General features: G+C 42.3%; 1 protein-coding gene across 1 annotated transcript; it reads right to left on the bottom strand.

Annotated features, from left to right (window-relative positions):
• Positions 1–482: 482 nt before the first annotated feature.
• Tyms (thymidylate synthetase) lies at positions 483–17,426 on the bottom strand. The gene is made up of 7 exons (XM_032901769.1): positions 17,174–17,426; positions 15,516–15,589; positions 13,842–14,016; positions 7,323–7,424; positions 6,467–6,642; positions 5,483–5,554; positions 483–4,635 (listed from the first exon to the last, which is right to left on the bottom strand). The coding sequence occupies exons 1-7, from the start codon at positions 17,358–17,360 to the stop codon at positions 4,498–4,500; spliced, it is 924 nt and encodes a 307-aa protein (XP_032757660.1). The 5' UTR covers positions 17,361–17,426; the 3' UTR covers positions 483–4,497.
• Positions 17,427–18,594: the final 1,168 nt, after the last annotated feature.

The raw sequence follows: 18,594 nt of genomic DNA, 5'->3' as shown, positions 1-18,594 counted from the left end.
TCTTAGTTACTACTGTCCAAACTGATTTTGGTATGAAAAGTGGCCCTCCTAAGTTGTTTTATTTTCTCATTTCAGTCCGTGTTTTAACAATCCTGCCAGTCCCAGGGTTTGAGTCATCTAACATCTCAGTGCAGCATCACTGGTGAGATCCAGCAAACCAGAGCTGGTGCTTCATACCGGCTTTACAACTCTGAAATGTCTGTATAAAACAAACCCCACCAGATACCAGCACCAGGTGTTGATATCCTAACCTTTCTGCTGTGTCATTTTCTGCAGGTTTTTTGAGACCCAACTGTCTTCCCCCATGTAGCTGTATATTTATCTGCAACCTATTCCCAACACAGGAGCCATCATCTTCTCTCGCCATTTTATTTGTGTGTTCCTGGTTGTGTGTAACATTATTCCTGGGGAGTTGCAAACAAACTTCTACTCACCCTATATAGGGAACTAATGACAGATCCAAGTGCAGATATCATCAAAGGTCCAACTTGATGAACAAATAAGTTTTATTGATGTTACTTATAAGAATATGGGTAAGGGGCTACTTATAGGAGCAGAAATAACACAAAGACAGCGGCATCATCAAAGCCAACCCAGCATGGGTGACAGCTCACAAAGCTGGAACTTGCAACACACTGCATAGCCTGCAGGCAGCACCACAAATTGAAGAGTGTCCCTTTCAGGTGACTCAGCTGGTCTGAGCTGCTTCCAGGCAGCTCATCTGGTCTTTGTTTTCTCTAAGTACTTCGGCTGTGGCTATCTGTTTCTTCTAGGCAGCAGTCTATTTCCTTTGGGAAGGAGGGGCCTAGTGCATATGGTCGGTTTCAGGGCTTCCAGAAGCTATTTTGAGTTTACTGCATCTCTTAGTGAGCATCACCACAGCATTTTCCTCCCTGTGTTGGTTCATTTCCCTAAAACATTCTGTCCTAAGAAATTTCACACAAAAATGGGAGGTTGTAATCTTAAGAACTGCCACACACTGGTACAGGCTGGCACACACCCTATTGTGTGCCATCATGATATCAGGTGACTAAGGAGACAGATTGGGTTACATAACCATTTATGTACGTACGGCACCTAACCACAAAACTGGACATGCATGCAGAATTTTAATAGATTGACACAATTCCAAACCTGTGCTTTTCATTCAATCATCTGAACAGGTAGATAGAAGGAACCTCATTTGGCAGTTTAATCTAGTTAACATTTGGCATTAGGAACCATAATTCCGGTTTTCTGTAATTTGAATTGATGTGGGGTTACTACAAAACTTTCAAGGTAACTTTACAGTGTCTCAGACCCTACCTTTGCATATAACAGCTAAGACCTGGGGATCAAACCTAGGATTTCATCCAAGCCAAGAATTCTGCTAACATTTAGCTACAACCACAGATTGCCACTGCAAGAGTTGTGTGTTTGTGTCATGCTGAGTACAGGCAGTTATGGAGAGGACAACCTCAGATGTTGGTCTTCACCTCCCTATCTAGTCTGAGGTAGGGTCTCTGTTGCTTACCATATGAACACCAGCTGGCCCACCTGAGCCTTCAGGGTTTCTTCCATCACCACCTCCCATCTCAGTGAACACATGCCCTACCATACACAGCTTTTACGGGTTCCTGAGATCAAATCCAGATCCTCATGCTTGCAAGGCAAATGCTTTACTCACTGAGCCATTTGCTCAGCTCACCATTTAAGGATACTTTCCTGCTTTCATAGTTGCTAGCTTATAAATTATCTAATTTCAAGCACTAATGCTCCCAATTTCCTAGGATGTGTGAATGAATATGTGGACCATCTGCATGAACATTTCAAATATCCCATGGTGATCAAACATGCTTCATATCTGCCTCCCAAGGTAAGCTGAAGCCTGTCAGAAGCCATTGTGTCTCTGAAAGAATTGATTTTCAATAACAAATGGTTCATTAGTAATGAGTATCAACGAAGGTCAGAGTACAGCTAGCTTTATGTCAACTTGGCACAAGCTAGATTCATTATGGAAGAGGGAACCTCAATTGAGAAAATGTCAAGACTGGCCTGTGGGCAAGACAATGATGCATTTTAATTGACGTTGATATGGGTATGCCCAGCTTACTGGGGGACAGTGTAGAGAGTCCTAGATGATATAAGGTGGACCCACCCCTGGACAGGTATAGTCCAAAATGTAAGATAAACTAAGGAAGCCACGAAGAACAAGGCAGTAAGTAACATTGTTCAGTGACCTCTGCCTAAGTTCCTGCTCTGATTTCCCTTGGTGTGGAGTTGACCTGAGATGTAAGCTGACATAAATCATCTCCTCCAGGTGCTTTTTGGTCAGCTTTATCACAATAGAAATCTTACGACAGAGCTATTGTCGTATTCCCAGTTGCTGAGCCCTTAAAACACACATTCCTTCTTCCCAAAGCCAGCAGCATCTGCACATTAATGACCTGGGCCTTTTATCCAGATCATGGCTCATTTGCACCAGACAGATATTAAGCTACTAAAGTTTTAGTTTCACTTACAATCCAGGTAAGTAGCCAATAAAGTATGACCTTCCATCTTCTTTCAAACAAAAACCTTTGCATATTAAATTTTAAAAATATTTTTATGTATGTGAGTACACTGTAGCTGTCTTCAGACACACCAGAAGAGGGCATTGGATCCCATTACAGATGGTTGTGAGCCTCCATGTGGTTGCTGGGAATTGAACTCAGGACCTCTGAAGAGCAGTCAGTGCTCTTAACCGCTGAGCCGCTCCTAAAGTTTTATTTTTAATTACATGTATGTGGGTAGGCGCCCATGATGGACAAATGAGGGAATCTCCTGGAACTGGAATTACAAAAGGTTGCTTGACATAGGTGCTGGGAACCACCCTGGTATTTTAGAAGAGCAGCAAGTGCTCTCAACTGCTGAACCATCTCTCCAGCCCCCAAACTTAATTTCTTAAATATTGAATTACCTCTCGATTAGAGGTAGAAGAAACCAGTGTTAACACGTGTCAACCTGTCTCTGCTAGGATGCAGGCTTCTCAACAAAAATGAAGAATCTGTGAAACTTCTTGCTGCTCAAGATTTATGTGTTCAGCCCTAACACTTTTTTTCTGAAGTGAAATGCTTCATGCTTTTAGTGTTCTTTAAAAATCTCTGTCAAGTGCTACACTTTTGAAAACTATGCAACATTTCATAATTCCTCATTCTAATACTTGTTATAAATCAGAAAAAAACTGGTTCTGCAGTACTGTGAGCAATAGAAAGGATCCACTGATTTGTCCTGAAATGGTTTAGAATCCTGTGATCAGTCGTGCCCCACTGAAATTAATGGGAACAAATTGTATTTCTTCACACTGCAAAACTCTTACAAAACTGTCTTAGCTAGGCACTGGAGCTCCCAGTTATAATCCCAGCATGCAGAAGCTGGAGTTTTGCAACAAGTTTCAGGCTAGCATACTGAGCGCCAGGACTAGGACTTAAGTTTGAGACATGTCCTCCATACCACCTCCCTCAAACAAAACTTAAAACGTGATTTAAACAATAGCTGGTGATGGTTAACATATTTACATGCCTCTAGCATGTAAACTCTTAGCTTATACAGACTGTACTCTGACTACTTTCCTTTTTTTAACCAGATGTTTAGTCTATTAAGCTGACTGATCTTATAAAATTTGCTGTTCTAGCAAGATAAAAAGGTCAGGCTAACTGCCATTTTTTGCTTTGTAATCCACTTGCTTGCTCTGCTCAAAAAGATGACTAAGACAGCTGCAAGACATACATGTTAAAATGAGACCCTGTCTACACCTAGGCAGAATAAATGTAATCTTGTGGGTTTTATATTTTCCTTTTTCATACATATAACAAACATTTTATTGTTTCTTCTATATAAGACAAGGTCAAGCCAAAGGGATCCAAGGAAGATAAAAATTAAATCAAAAGGCACTACACCACCTAAAACCGACCACCTCAGAGGTAGCGGGCTAAGGAAGCTCGTGCTATATAGCAAGTCACCTAATGTGAATAGGGCTTTGTTTTTATAAGCCCAATTTACCCTCAGCTTCCGAGTGCTTTGAGGCCAGCCTGAGATATATAAGACTGTTAACAATGAGCTAATGAAGGCTTAGGGTTTTTAGGTCAGTCAATTTTCTAGGCAGAAATGGAGCCTGTCACTAACCTCAAACTGAGCTCTCTGACCTATAATGCTCACACAAAAACTAAAAGTCTTTAAGAAACCGACAAATGCAAAACTATTACTATATAGCATATAAAATGTTTAGAAATGAACAGTAACATACTTCAAGTTTATATACAATATACTCTGAATTTCACCACCTTTTAGATATACATAAATGCCTGGGGTTTTGCCGAGTATATAGTCTCAGCTTTATACATACCTTCAGTAAATACTAAAGGAAAGGCAGTTTCTCAGTGTCTGGGACACTTTAGATGCTGGTGATCATTACAGACAGATCACTGTCAATTTTTCCTTCAGTAAAAACTGATGATATTCACAGCATCACTGAAAGCACTAAACAGCCATTTCCATTTTAATTGTTGGATGTGGATTATACCCTTCAATCTGAAAGTCTTCAACTTTGAAATCATCGATTGTCTCAACTTTTCGGAGGATTCTGAGCTTTGGGAAAGGTCTTGGTTCTCGCTGTAGCTAAAAACAAAATCATAGCATTATTTTACATCCATTCCTGGGTCTCTTCATGAAACCAACACAGTATTTTATCACAAGGTACTATTTTCCAGGAGTGTCTTTTCTTTCTGCAACACTGGGGATTGCACCGAGCCTCACGAGAGCTACACAAGTAATCTACGATTTAGCCGTGGCTCAGCTCTTCGTTTACCTTCTTATTGTGACACAGGGTCTGGGTCAGTTATCTAAACTTAGGTCGAACCCATTCTGTAGCTCAGGCAAGCCTTGAACTTGGAATGTTCCTGCTCCGGCTCCAGGAATCTCTTAACTAGCTGTGATTATAAGCTGAAGCCACCAGATAATTCCTGATAAGTAGACTACACTTACAGGGACACAGTTGTTTACTCCTGCCAGTCTAGTTTTGTTCCTTAAGGTTCATAAAAGATGGATATGATATTTATTCTTTACTGCCGTCTCAATTCATTTGTTGCCTACTGTGCTATAGGGATTTGAACAGACAGACTCTTTAAAGTTCAGCCCTAACTACTTACTGGACTTAAACATAAAACCCCAAAGTCAAACATTTATATTTTAATTCTTCAAGTAAAATTATGAGTTAGAACGCCTTATCTCTGGTACTGGAACTTAACACCTTACTGATTTTAGTGCTTGCGGTTGCTAAAGCTGACTATGGCCTCATCTCTGCTCAACCTCCATTATGAAAAGCCCTGTAGGTAGAGCACTTCAATATAAGACAGCATCAAACAGAGTGACTGTGATACAAAGGATACCCTGCCACCCATCCAATCTGTTAAGAGAAGGCACCAAGCTCAAAAACAGAACTAACAGGTATAGGTATATTTCTTACCTGAATTTTCAGCGGCTCAATATGATTCAGATAAATGTGTGCATCTCCCAAAGTATGGACAAAATCACCTGGCTAAAAATGTCTCACAGGAGGAAACACGACAGTTAATATTTTAGTTTAAATTCTTTTAAAAAACACATCATTTTAAAACAGACTAAGGGCAGGTAAGATGGCTCAAGTCAGTAAAGGCATCTGTCACTAAGCCTGACAACCTGGGACGTACACGGAGGAAGAGGACTCATGTGAATTGTCCTCTGATCCCCACACACACACACACAATAAAATATAAGCTTCCCAAAACAGTAATTTTATCAGAACGGTTTTTGAGAAAAGCTAATTTACAAACGTTTTTAAAGTTGTAAGTGATGGCTCACACATGTAATCCCAGCACTTGGAAGGCTGAGATGTTTACTGCTCTAGTTGGCATAGTGAACCTAGAACAGGGAGGGCATAAAACTGAAGTGGACTTAAAAGTCTCGTGCAATAGTCAAGCTCTATTCAGAGCATTAGACAATTTATACTCTGAGGGTTAAGAAGAGTCACTTGACTAAAGTGTATAATCACAAAGACAAGCTGCATGTGGCAAAAACATGTTTTTCTATAGAGGTATATAAATAACAGCTAAAGTAAACTCTCTCCTATCTGCTACACCTGAGAGGAGCATGAAAACACATTCCAAGAACAATTCTGCGTTGTACTCAGAATTCTTAGGACTTCATTCTTGGACTATGTGCCAACAGTGAGACAGTAGGTGAGGGCTAATGTGGATTATGGAATAAGGCCATATCTCCAACCTCCCCTGACCCCTTAACACACACACACCCCATATGAATGTTAGTTTTCATAGGCAACAAGGGGCCAGAAAGCTCCAAGGAGGGTTATAAGGTAACCCTGTCTTATTCACATGCACATAATTCTAATACTGTGGCTGAATTCCCTGCCATGAGTTCAGTGTACTGCATTGGCCTTCTGAAAGAAGCTCACCTGCAGGCCCGTGATATGTGCAATCATGTAGGTCAGCAGAGCATAGCTGGCAATGTTGAAGGGCACACCCAGACCCATATCTCCTGACCGCTGGTAAAGCTGGCAAGACAGCTCCCCATTCACCACATAAAATTGACAGAGGGCATGGCAAGGAGGCAGTGCCATCAGGGGAAGATCTGAGGAGTCAATGGGGAAATAAGGACAGGTTTTAGATAGATAGATAGATAGATAGATAGATAGATAGATAGATAGATAGATAGATAGATAGATAATATAGCTATGAAAAAGGTAAAACAGCAACCAAGCCAGCCATGAAAAAAAGCCAGCAGGTTACAGACACCCACAACTCATACCTTCCCATTATCTCAAAGTCAGACCATTTTCCCAACCCTGCAGCGGAGGTCACAGACGCTTGTCCATTAGCTATCTGCAAGTATACGTTTATACTGAAGCAGTACTCTTCCATTTGAGCCGCTGCTGACAGCACCAATAAAAGGGAAATTACCTCATTTGCAAAGGCCTAGGAAACTGTTATTATAAATACAAATGACCTTTCCTAGGTACTCACTAGACCCTTGTACAATTTAGTTTTATAATCTAGTTAAGTGTTAATACTTGAAACTTCATCTGCTCCAAATTAAAAAGTTAAAATCGTGGGTGTTTTAACAGGCCTCTGTAATATAAAAGCATGAAGAGGATCACATGAGCCTAACCCCAAAGCATGAAGGTAAAAATAAGAGCGAAGTGTGAGTGAGTTGCTCAAGGGCACACAATCAATCACATGACCAGAGGCAGCTCCACCGGCACATGGAACGAGCCAGTTTATCCAAAGGGAAAGGACCCGGATGCTGTGTACCTTTTGGGTTCCAGGCACACATGATGATTCTTCTGTCATCGGGGTTGGTTTTGATGGTGTCAATCACTTTTTGCAGCTGGTCTACTCCTTGACCCGAGTAATCTGTAGAATTGTCAGAATACATGCACACTAAGTCACAACAGACACAGCCTCTCATGTGATGACGCTGGCAGCCTTACTTCCTGAACCATGGTTCTAAGATACACAGCACCTTCTGGTCCTTCCTTAAGTTCTTTTCTGGTTAAGACTTTCAAATATTTAGTCTGTACAATGTTACCCCCTCCGCTTAAAACTGTTCCTATTTCTGACTATTGTTGGAATAAGGTTTAAATGTGTCATGCAAGGGTTCATGAATTGAAATGCAATTTTCATTTTTAGGTAAAAATTTCATCTAATTCTGCGGCCGTTAAAAGGAGATTAGGATTAGAAAGTCATTTGGGTGAAGTTTCCTTGAGTGAATTCTGGTGACTTCTAAGAAGAAACAACACTCTTCTCATCTCTTATCACCGGATACTGTGTCACCTTGGAGTTCTGAACACTATCATCAAAATGTAGACATGAGGACCACCAGCACTGAGATTTTGCCACAGCTTCCTAAACTATGGGTTTAGGGTGAAAACACACACACCCCATATGTGACTGGGTAAATGAATGTGGGAGCCATGAAAAACTAAACATCCCAAAACTAATTCACAATCAAATGCATAAAGAACCAGAAGTGGGGCTGGAGAGATGGCTCAGTGGTTAAGAGCACCGACTGCTCTTCCTGAGGTCCTGAGTTCAAATCCCAGCAACCACATGGTGGCTCACAACCATCTGTAATGGGATCTGATGCCCTCTTCTGGTGTGTCTGAAGGCAGCTACAGTGTACTCACATACAATAAAATAAAAATCTTAAAAAAAAAAAAAATTAAAAATATTTAAAAAAAAAAAAAAAAAAAAGAACCAGAAGTGACTCTGGAAGAGCTCTCTGCATTGTGTGTTGGCTTCACCGCAGCTATGGCTCTAAAAACATGTACACATGTACATACACATGCACTGTACCTGTGGTATAACACAGAGCACCAACAAATATCGCCTGAAACACTTGGACTTGGATTCAAGACAATTAAATATTATAAACTGACATGCTATGGTACAGTATACTGCTTTTCTAGAATCACAATGATCTACTTATAAAAAAAAACAAGGCTCTCATTATTTCCTGACTTTCTGTCATGTATTCAAATGTCTTTGGTTTTGTGGGAGGGGAAAAGTTGTTCTTAATTTTTAAATTTATTTAATATTATGTGTATGCATCTGATGTGTGTATGTGGAGTGGTGCACGTGTCAGTGCACATGGTGAGGTCAGAGAACAACTTTCAGGAATTACTTTCCTTGTTCCACCCTCTAGTGATCAAGCTTAAGTTGTTACGGCCTGTATAACAGAAGCTTTATCCAGAGTCATCTCACTAGCCCAAATTAGTGTATCTTTGGATTGTATTATGTTAAGAATTTTTGGTTTTATACCTAAACATAGTAAAAGCCATATACAGCAAACCAGTCACTAACATTAAACTAAATGAAGAGAAACTTGAAGCAATCCCACTAAAATCAGGGACTAGACAAGGCTGCCCACTCTCTCCCTACTATTCAATATAGTTCTTGAAGTTCTAGCCAGAGCAATCAGACAACAAAAAAGGAGGTCAAGGGGATACAGATCGGAAAAGAAGTCAAAATATCACTATTTGCAGATGATATGATAGTATATTTAAGTGATCCCAAAAGTTCCAACAGAGAACTACTAAAGCTGATAAACAACTTCAGCAAAGTGGCTGGGTATAAAATTAACTCAAATAAATCAGTAGCCTTCCTCTACACAAAAGAGAAACAAGCCAAGAAAGAAATTAGGGAAACGACACCCTTCATAATAGTCCCAAATAATATAAAATACCTCGGTGTAACTTTAAACAAGCAAGTGAAAGATCTGTACAATAAGAACTTCAAGCCTCTGAAGAAAGAAATTGAAGAAGACCTCAGAAGATGGAAAGATCTCCCATGCTCATGGATTGGCAGGATTAATATAGTAAAAATGGTGCAATCCCCATCAAAATACCAATCCAATTCTTCAAAGAGTTAGACAGAACAATTTGCAAATTCATCTGAATAACAAAAAACCCAGGATAGCTAAAACTATCCTCAACAATAAAAAAGGACTTAGTGGGGGAATCACTATCCTGAACTCAAGCAGTATTACAGAGCAATAGTGATAAAAAACTGCATGGTATTGGTACAGAGACAGACAGATAGACCAGTGGAACAGAATTGAAGACCCAGAAATGAAGCCACACACCTATGGGCACTTGATTTTTGACAAAGGAGCCAAAACCATCCAATGGAAAAAAGATAGCATTTTCAGCAAATGGTGCTGGTTCAACTGGAGGTCAACATGTGAAGAATGCAGATCGATCCATGCTTATCACCCTGTACAAAGCTTAAGTCCAAGTGGATCAAGGACCTCCACATCAAACCAGATACACTCAAACTAATGGAAGAAAAAGTGGGGAAGCAACTCGAACACATGGGCACTGGAAAAAATTTCCTGAACAAAACACCAATGGCTTATTCTCTAAGATCAAGAATGGACAAATGGGATCTCATAAAACTGCAAAGCTTCTGTAAGGCAAAGGACACTGTGGTTAGGACAAAACGGCAACCAACAGATTGGGAAAAGATCTTTACCAATCCTACAACAGATAGAGGCCTTATATCCAAAATATACAAAGAACTCAAGAAGTTAGACCGCAGGGAGACAAATAACCCTATTAAGAAATGGGGTTCAGAGCTAAACAAAGAATTCACATCTGAGGAATGCCGAATGGCTGAGAAACACTTAAAGAAATGTTCAACATCTTTAGTCATAAGGGAAAATGCAAATCAAAACAACCCTAAGATTTCACCTCACACCAGTGAGAATGGCTAAGATCAAAAACTCAGGTGACAGCAGATGCTGGCGAGGATGTGGAGAAAGAGGAACACTCCTCCATTGTTGGTGGGATTGCAGACTGGTACAACCATTCTGGAAATCAGTCTGGAGGTTCCTCAGAAAATTGGACATTGAACTGCCTGAGGATCCAGCTATACCTCTCTCGGGCATATACCCAAAAGATGCCCCAACATATAACAAAGACATGTGCTCCACTATGTTCATAGCAGCCTTATTTATAATAGCCAGAAGCTGGAAAGAACCCAGATGCCCTTCAACAGAGGAATGGATACAGAAAATGTGGTACATCTACACAATGGAATATTACTCAACTATCAAAAACAATGACTTTATGAAATTCATAGGCAAATGGAGGGAACTGGAAAATATCATCCTGAGTGAGGTAACCCAATCACAGAAAAACACACATGGTATGCACTCATTGATAAGTGGCTATTAGCCCAAATGCTTGAATTGCCCTAGATGCACAGAACACATGAAACTCAAGAAGGATGATCAAAATGGGAATGCTTATGGGGTTGGGATTTAGCTCAGTGGTAGAGCGCTTGCCTAGCAAAGCGCAAGGCCCTAGGTTGGTCCCCAGCTCGAAAAAAAAAAAAAGGAAAAAAAAAAAATGGGAATGCTTCACTCCTTCTTTAAAAGGGGAACAAGAATACCCTTGGCAGGGAATAGTGAGGCAAAGTTTAGAACAGAGGCAGAAGGAACACCCATTCACAGCCTGCCCCACATGTGGCCCATACATATACAGCCAGCCAATTTGATAAGATGGATGAAGCAAAGAAGTGCAGGCCAACAGGAACCAGATGTAGATCTCTCCTGAGAGACACAGCCAGAATACAGCAAATACATAGGCAAATGCCAGAAGCAAACCACTAAACTGAGAACGGGACCCCCGTTGAAGGAATCAGAGAAAGGACTGGAAGAGCTTGAAGGGGCTCGAGACCCCATATGAACAACAATGCCAACCAACCAGAGCTTCCAGTGACTAAGCCACTACCCCAAAGACTATACATGGACTGACCCTGGGCTCCAACCTCATAGGTAGCAATGAATAGCCTAGTAAGAGCACCAGTGGAAGGGGAAGCCTTTGGGCCTGCCAGTGAACGTGATTGTTGGGGGGAGGGGAACACCCATAGAGAAGCGGATGGGGAGGGGTTGGGCAAACCAGGAAGGGGAATAATTTTTTTTTTTCCCCCGGAGCTGGGGACAGAACCCAGGGCATTGGGCTTGCTAGGCAAGCACTCTACCACTGAGCTAAATCCCCAACCCTGGGAAGGGGAATAATAATCGAAATGTAAATAAGAAATACTCAAGTTAATAAAGATGGAAAAAAAAGAATTTTTGGTTTTAAAAATTGACTTGCGTTTCACAAAAACATCATTCAGTGAATTCTGGCTTGGGATTCGAAGAGAAATGCCAACAATATCTAAAATGGCAAACATACTTCTGCCATTTTGTACTACATATTTCTGTGGTGTAGAGTTCTCATCCTTGACACGTATAAAATCAAAGTATCAATAGACTCTGAAAATGCCCTACAACCTGTATTAGGCTAAGATTTAATTTTTTGTGAGAATTAACAAACACACCCATCTCACTAGTGTGTAAAACTTGTTTTCCTCTTTAATAAATTACAATTATATCAAAGAATTGTCATAAAGTAAATTTTTAATCACTTATTTCATTTGGTTTGTGTATTTGTGTACCTATATACCTGGGACTACATAAATATGTAAATTATTGGGCAAAAAAAGAATCACAGTAGAAAAGGTTTAAGACACCTTGATCTAAATAAACATCTTTCCCTCAAAGTTTAGCTTTAGATAATCTAGCTTAGTAACAAAAATATGCCCATTACCTAAAATCTCAGCAGTTTAAGATTCTCCCCGTGTTCCCATAAAATGTAGCTTTGTACCTACCAACCACTCTTGCCACCCTTCACCAACACAATCTATTATTGTCCCATAGAACACTGGACCTTAAATAGAAGATGGCATTTCACAGATATTCTAAATATCGGAACCATAGAATAGTTTCTAGGACTTAGGCCCTCACTGTGTTACACACACTTCCACCTAAAACAACATTACAACTTAGTCGCTAAACACATCACTGACTTACAACTACCAGGAAAACTGTAATTAGTTTAATGATCTGGTACATTTTTTCCAGTTGTCGTCTGTGGACTTTAATTCCCTGCTTCCTGCTGAAACGTGGAGGCTGAGAAGTGATCTGTTAATGAAGACCACGGCTACTTCATCCACTCTCCCCTGTATACACTTCTAAGACAAGCCAGTCAATGTTCTAGCATGGTTGGTACTTTGAGGGAGGGAATTCTCAAAAATCACAGCTCCAAGAAGGCAATATTAAAGACTCCAGGAAATTGCTGAATTGTGGTGGTGATTATATATAATAAATAAATCTTTAAAAAAAAAATCTCAATTGCAGACAAATACAACTTTAGGCTTTACTGAAGAATCTGGAGACTAGGCCTATTTGATTGTTCTGTTGCTTGTGAAGAGTCACCGTGACCGTGGCAACTCGTGTTAAAAAAAAAAAAAACACCAAAAACATTTAATGGAGGCCTTGCTTATGGTTTTAGAGGTTCAGTCTATTATCAGCACGGTGGGGAGCTTGGTAGCATGCAGGCGTGGTGCTGGAGAAGCAGCTGAGGGTTCTACAACCAGATCTGCAGGCACCAGGATAAGAGACTCTGGGCTCCGCGTGGGCTTTGAAACCCCAAAGTGACGCCTCCATCAACAAGGTCACACCTCTTAATCCTTTCAAATCCACTCCCTGGTGACTAAGCATTTATACATATGAACCCACGGAGGAGATTCTCATTCAAACCCCCCACAAGGCCCAAATTCTTCCAATTTGCTAGGAGCTGTGACTGTCCCCTTGAGAGGAAAAGCGTACAGTCCAGGTTGCTGGTGTCTGCCCAGCCAGTAATTTATTACTTCCTGCACACACAAGAACACACACACAAACTCTAGTGAGACACTGACTCTGGAACCTGTTCTAGGGAGAAATGACAAAAGCTGAAGGCAGGTCTCTGACACTCAAAGCAGTACTGAGAGAGAGGAAGATGCCAGTCATAAAATGAGATGTTTTCTTCACCCTCTGTTCCCACAGAGTAGGAAGAAGAGGGTAAGTCCGGCACTGCACAGAAACACTACACGGACTACAAATTTGCTAGTGCCTCAGCCCTGCAGAGGAATGATCATCAAAGGCAACTCCTACACCCAGTCCCAGATGAACCTCCATCTATCACAAGCCCTTATGAACCAAACCTACCACTATTTGCCAGTGACAAGGTTCAGAAAGTTTCAATCATGCCCAACATGTGTTAGCCACCAAGAGTACACTGGGGTTTTATGTGATTTAGTTGTAGCTTCTCCACCATAACCCAGCATTGTTTCTCACAAAGTCAGTTTGTATCAGCTCCCATGATGTGAACTTAGCCATCATACTCTACAATGGATTTTTGAGCAAGAACACTCAGGAGACCTGAAGCATTGTTCTCTCCTTACCTGAATCCATATCTTTGTAGTCTGCTCCAAAATGTCTCCACTGGAAACCATAAACTGGGCCCAGGTCTCCTTCCTGTCGGGCAGAGAATCCCAAGCTGTCCAAAAAGTCTCGGGACCCGTTGGCATCCCAGATCCTCACTCCCTTGGAGGACAGTTCTTTAGCATTTGTGGAGCCCTAGAAAAAAATGAGTTAGAACAGGCATAAAAGGGGATTCTGAGCTACTCATCTCCTACCCACGGCATCCTGTCCATGTACAGCCTATCTTTAAGCAGGCTGGTCCTGGCCAGACTCCCTTATTAGAAACTCCCTAAAGGTTTTTCTTTTCCCTTCAACTTTTAAAAATCTTTGTGTATATATGTATACATACAGTTGTATGCATGCAGTTCTTGCCTTCTTACCAAGGTGGGAGTCCTTTCTTGTTTCTGTTGCTGCACCACCCACCCAAGCTAGCTAGCTTATGAGTTTCCAACAGATTTTCCTATCTCCATGGCCTATCTCTCCCCTAGAAGTTCTGGGATTAGATGGCACCACCAAATAGGGCTTTTTATAAGAATTCCAGGGATCCAAACTCAATCTGATTTATATGGCAAGTGCTTTTAGCCACTGAACCAACCACTTCCCCAGCCTTCCCTTTTAATTCTTCTTCCCCCCACACCCCGAGATATCCTAGGTTATCAGGTGAGGAAATTCCAGGTGTACCCCTGGATATCCTAGAACTCACTCTGTAGACCAGGCTAGCCTCAAACTCACAGATCCACCCGCCTCTGCTTCCTGAGTGCTGGAATCAAAGGTGTGAGCCATCACTGCCTGATTTTATGTTCTAAAACCTCCAAGTTCCTAATATATTCCTACCTCATGACAGTTTTGAACTGCTAAATCAAGCATGTTCCATGTCTACACATAATCCCCCAAATGGACTTGTTTAATAATACTCCAAGTACAGTTTGTTCATGTATCATGTATCTGGCTAAAGAATTTGTAGTGATAATCATTAGTTAGCTTTTCTGGAAAATGCTTCAGTCATCCTGTGGGGACTGGGAACCAAATCTGGGTCCTCTGAAAGAACAAGTGCTCTCAACCATGGTGTCAGATTTCCAGCCCCTCTTTCTTTTAACTTTTTCACTCCCAATAAATAACTTGTCAATCGCTTTGTTTTGTTTTTGTTTTCAAGACAGGGTTTCTGTGTAACCACAGACCACATGGCTGGCGACATTCCGGACCTAGGAATACAATAGCAAACAGGACAAATAGATTCTCTAACTTTGGGAAACTCAGGGGACATTGTACTTATTTATCTCCCATCCAGAAAAATCATGAAAAGCTGATTTATAGGCCAGCTGATGATGTTTCCCTATAAGGAGAGAGAAAGAAGTGAGAAGGGAGAAGAATCTATCTTGATTAGGTCAAGGCTATCTGAGTGGGACTGGAAGAAAGGGAGAGAATCATACTCCATCTGGAAGGAAAAGATAGTAGGCACTGGGAATGGCCAGAGCCCTAGGCAGGAATATCCCCATGTTTTCAGATTAGTGAGGAGAGCAGGATAGGTGGGAGAGAGAAAACAGAACTGGAAAATGAACCAAAGAAGTGGGGATGGCTAACAACTGCAAGTTACTAAGACTTCTAAGACTGGTGTTGTGAAGACTAACGGCTTCCAATAGCAGCACCACCCGTACCTTAATAAACCACAACAACTCCTCCAAAACTCCCTTCCAGAATACTCGTTTGGTTGTGAGCAGAGGAAATTCATCTGAAAAACAGTTTGTCATACAGTTAAAACATGGTAAAAATAAAGCAAGCCACCATCCAGCTTTCTCTACGGAAGGAAAGTTCCTGGGACCCAAAACCCTGGAGCAGCTGCAGGAGAAGAAAGCTCCTACCCAGCTACTGGACAAGTCAGGGACATCACAGTTCTCCAGGGGATACCCATATGGGAAAGAGAAAAGGTCCCCACCCACTAATCAGCCACTGTGAACGCAGTCACAGGGCTGTATTGACAACACACAAAATGTGACCTCAGACACAACGTAAAGCCCTCCCATACCCAAGTCCATATGCCATGGGCAGAGAGGTGATATCCCTCATGTAAAAACTGAACAGTTTTCAGATACTGGGAAAGCAAACTGACCTAGTAGTATAGGGAAACAGAATTGTTTACTCCTCAGAATGGCCATCAGGGAACTTGGTGACATCCACTTCAAAGGTACCCAAAGAAAATGCCCAAGCGTCCACAGCTTAAGAGGCAAAGGGGTGGGGGCAGGTCAAGCAATCCACAAGGCAAAGTGAAAATACTAAGGTTAGGGGTACAGCCTGAGTAAATGTTTTGCAACCAGAACACTACTTCCATCTTTAACATTATCAAAAAGCCGAATGAAGACTAGAGAGCTAAAGGACAAAAAAGCAGTCTACGAAGAGGAAGAGAATTAAAAACTGGGTCTGTGGGTTGGGATTTAGCTCAGTGGTAGAGCGCTTGCCTAGCAAGCACAAAGGCCCTGCCTGGTCCGGTCCCAGCTCGAAAAAAGAAAAGAAAAAAAAAAAAAAAAAAAAACAACAACAACTGGGTCTGTGGTTCGTCAGGGTCCACAGTTCTCGGAGGCCCTTTAGGCTGGATCAATCTGTGCAGCAGAGGCTGTAGTTTCCAGCTCCAGAAAATGTTTGAGACTTAAGTGAATTCCCTAAGAGTGTGCATATCCCCACTCAAAGCTACTCTCCACGCCAGTGTCAGGTTCCTCTTCAGTTATCCTAAATACCACCATTAGCACCCCCATCCCCAGCCAACACCTAGAAGGTCCTGTGTTTGATTCCATTCTTTTCTCCCAGACATCCTCTGGTTCCTCTTTAAAAGCCAATGCTGTTGGAGGAAACCCCACAGCTCCCGCCTCGGGCTGGGTCCTCCCCTTTTCCCGCGCATCTGTAGCACCGCCCAAGCCATTTTCGCTCCAATTTTTAAAAAAAAAAAAACAGTAACAAAGGGGAACACCAGATAAGGGGAGGAAGAGGAGGAGCAAACTCAGGACAGACCTCTGGGCAAGGTCAGAACAAGCCCAGACAAGTTTCTCCCACTCCCTCCCCTCGGGGCCGCACATCTGGTTAAAACTGGATTCAGGAGAAAAGGTTTAACCGGGATTAAGGTCAAAGGGAGACCTTCAGGACCTAATTTACTTGCAGCAGCTGCCACCTAGCGGCCCTGGGGCGGACGCGCGGAGTTTAAGGCTCCTAGAACCTCAGAACCTGGGTTAGGGCTAACCGTGGCCGGCCGCCCCGCGTCTCCGCGCGCCCAGCCCGCCGGATCCTCCCACAGTCCATCCCGCTAGCGGGGACCAGCCTCGGTTACCTCTCAGGCTGTACCGTGCCTGCATGCCGAACACCGACAGGGTGCCAGTGCCCGTGCGGTCCTCCTTCTTGAAGCCGCAGCTCATAATGTGCTCCACCTGCCTCAGGTACTGGAGTTCTCCATGCTGCGGGGCTTCCGTGCGTGGCTGTTGAGCGCCGGACTGCAGCTCAGAGCCTTCAACCAGCATCGCGGAGCAGTCTGGCGGCAGTGTAGTCGGCGCCAAAACCCGCACCTTCCGGTTGCTCTTTTCCTCCTACTCGAGCCCGCCTCTTCCTGCTGGGAAGCTTCTGGCCGCCGAAATTGGCAGACCCCCTCCCACATAGCTGAAGTGGTTACAGCTTGCAAGGCAAACACCTGCCGGCTTTCTCGAATTTCAATTTGCCCTATTTTGACATTAAGAGCCTATAGGATCAGGGTGTGGGGACAAACGCCAGTAATCCCAGCTCTTGGGAGATTGAGGCTAGAGGATCTGGAGTTTAAGGCAATCCTTTGCTTCATAGCAAATTCAAGGCCAACTTGGGTACTTCAGACCCTATCTCAAAAAGAGCCTTTGGCTTATTTATACTAGAGCACACCAGAGCCTGCCTTTTGATGCACTGGCCCTAAGGATCTCATTTTCCAAGCCAGGAAAGAGGTTGATTTCTTGTTCTTGAAAATTTGAAAACAAACCCTGTTATTTTGTTGCGGGGTCGGCTTAAATCCGACATAAATCCAACATAATTCAAACACCAGGTCAATTCAGATGACAAATTTTTATTGTAATTAAACCGCTATTGATCGGTTGGGGATTTAGCTCAGTGGTAGAGCGCTTGCCTAGCAAGCGCAAGGCCCTGGGTTCGGTCCCCAGCTCCGGAAAACCGCTATTGATCGATTAGGGCCACAGAACAGACTCAGAACTGGACGGACCATGAAGGGACATTGTACAGCATATTTAAAGAATAAAACCATAAAGAATGGAGAGGCTGGGTGAGCTGTAGCATTGTCTAATCATGTTTTGACATAAGGGCTTGAGCAAGGGAGTTTCCATCAATTAGGATAGGAGTTGGTTCCTTGGCTTAGGATCTTAGTTTGACTCTGCCAGCAAGCTAGTGAAATTGTCCCTGAGATGTCTGGACTCAAGACAACTATTTCCTTACAACAGCTGTTCAGCTATTGGGAAGTCCCCAGCTCCCCTGGGCCCTGGGACCTTGAATTTAGTCTCTTACTATGACTAAATGGAGTCTGAAAACAAAATGATAGTACTTAGAATAAGTTTCTTTTGCTCATTCCCAACTATTTGAGTTTCGTTCCCTACATCTAAAGGACAGCGTAACGAGTGATTTGCATTCTCATGACTCCATTTGCCCAGCCTTGTTGAAGACTGTCAGCTGGGACTAGTAGAAGATGTACATTGTTAAAATTGATGGTGGACTTTAAAGCAT

This window comes from Rattus rattus, chromosome 4, assembly GCF_011064425.1.
Source record: "Rattus rattus isolate New Zealand chromosome 4, Rrattus_CSIRO_v1, whole genome shotgun sequence".
NCBI classification, from domain to species: Eukaryota; Metazoa; Chordata; class Mammalia; order Rodentia; family Muridae; genus Rattus; species Rattus rattus.
Note: the sequence above shows the minus strand (reverse complement) of the source record. Positions and strands in the feature narration are given on the sequence as shown.

Excerpts from the sequence above, each read along its gene's own strand:
- Tyms (XM_032901769.1), bottom strand. The coding sequence starts at position 17,360 with ATGCTGGTTGAAGGCTCTGAGCTGCAGTCCGGCGCTCAACAGCCACGC. Across the intron at positions 15,590-17,173 it reads GGCACGGTACAGCCTGAGAG|ATGAATTTCCTCTGCTCACA; the intron begins GTAACCGAGGCT and ends ACTGTTTTTCAG. Across the intron at positions 6,643-7,322 it reads GTGTGCCTGGAACCCAAAAG|ATCTTCCCCTGATGGCACTG; the intron begins GTACACAGCATC and ends TTGACTCCTCAG.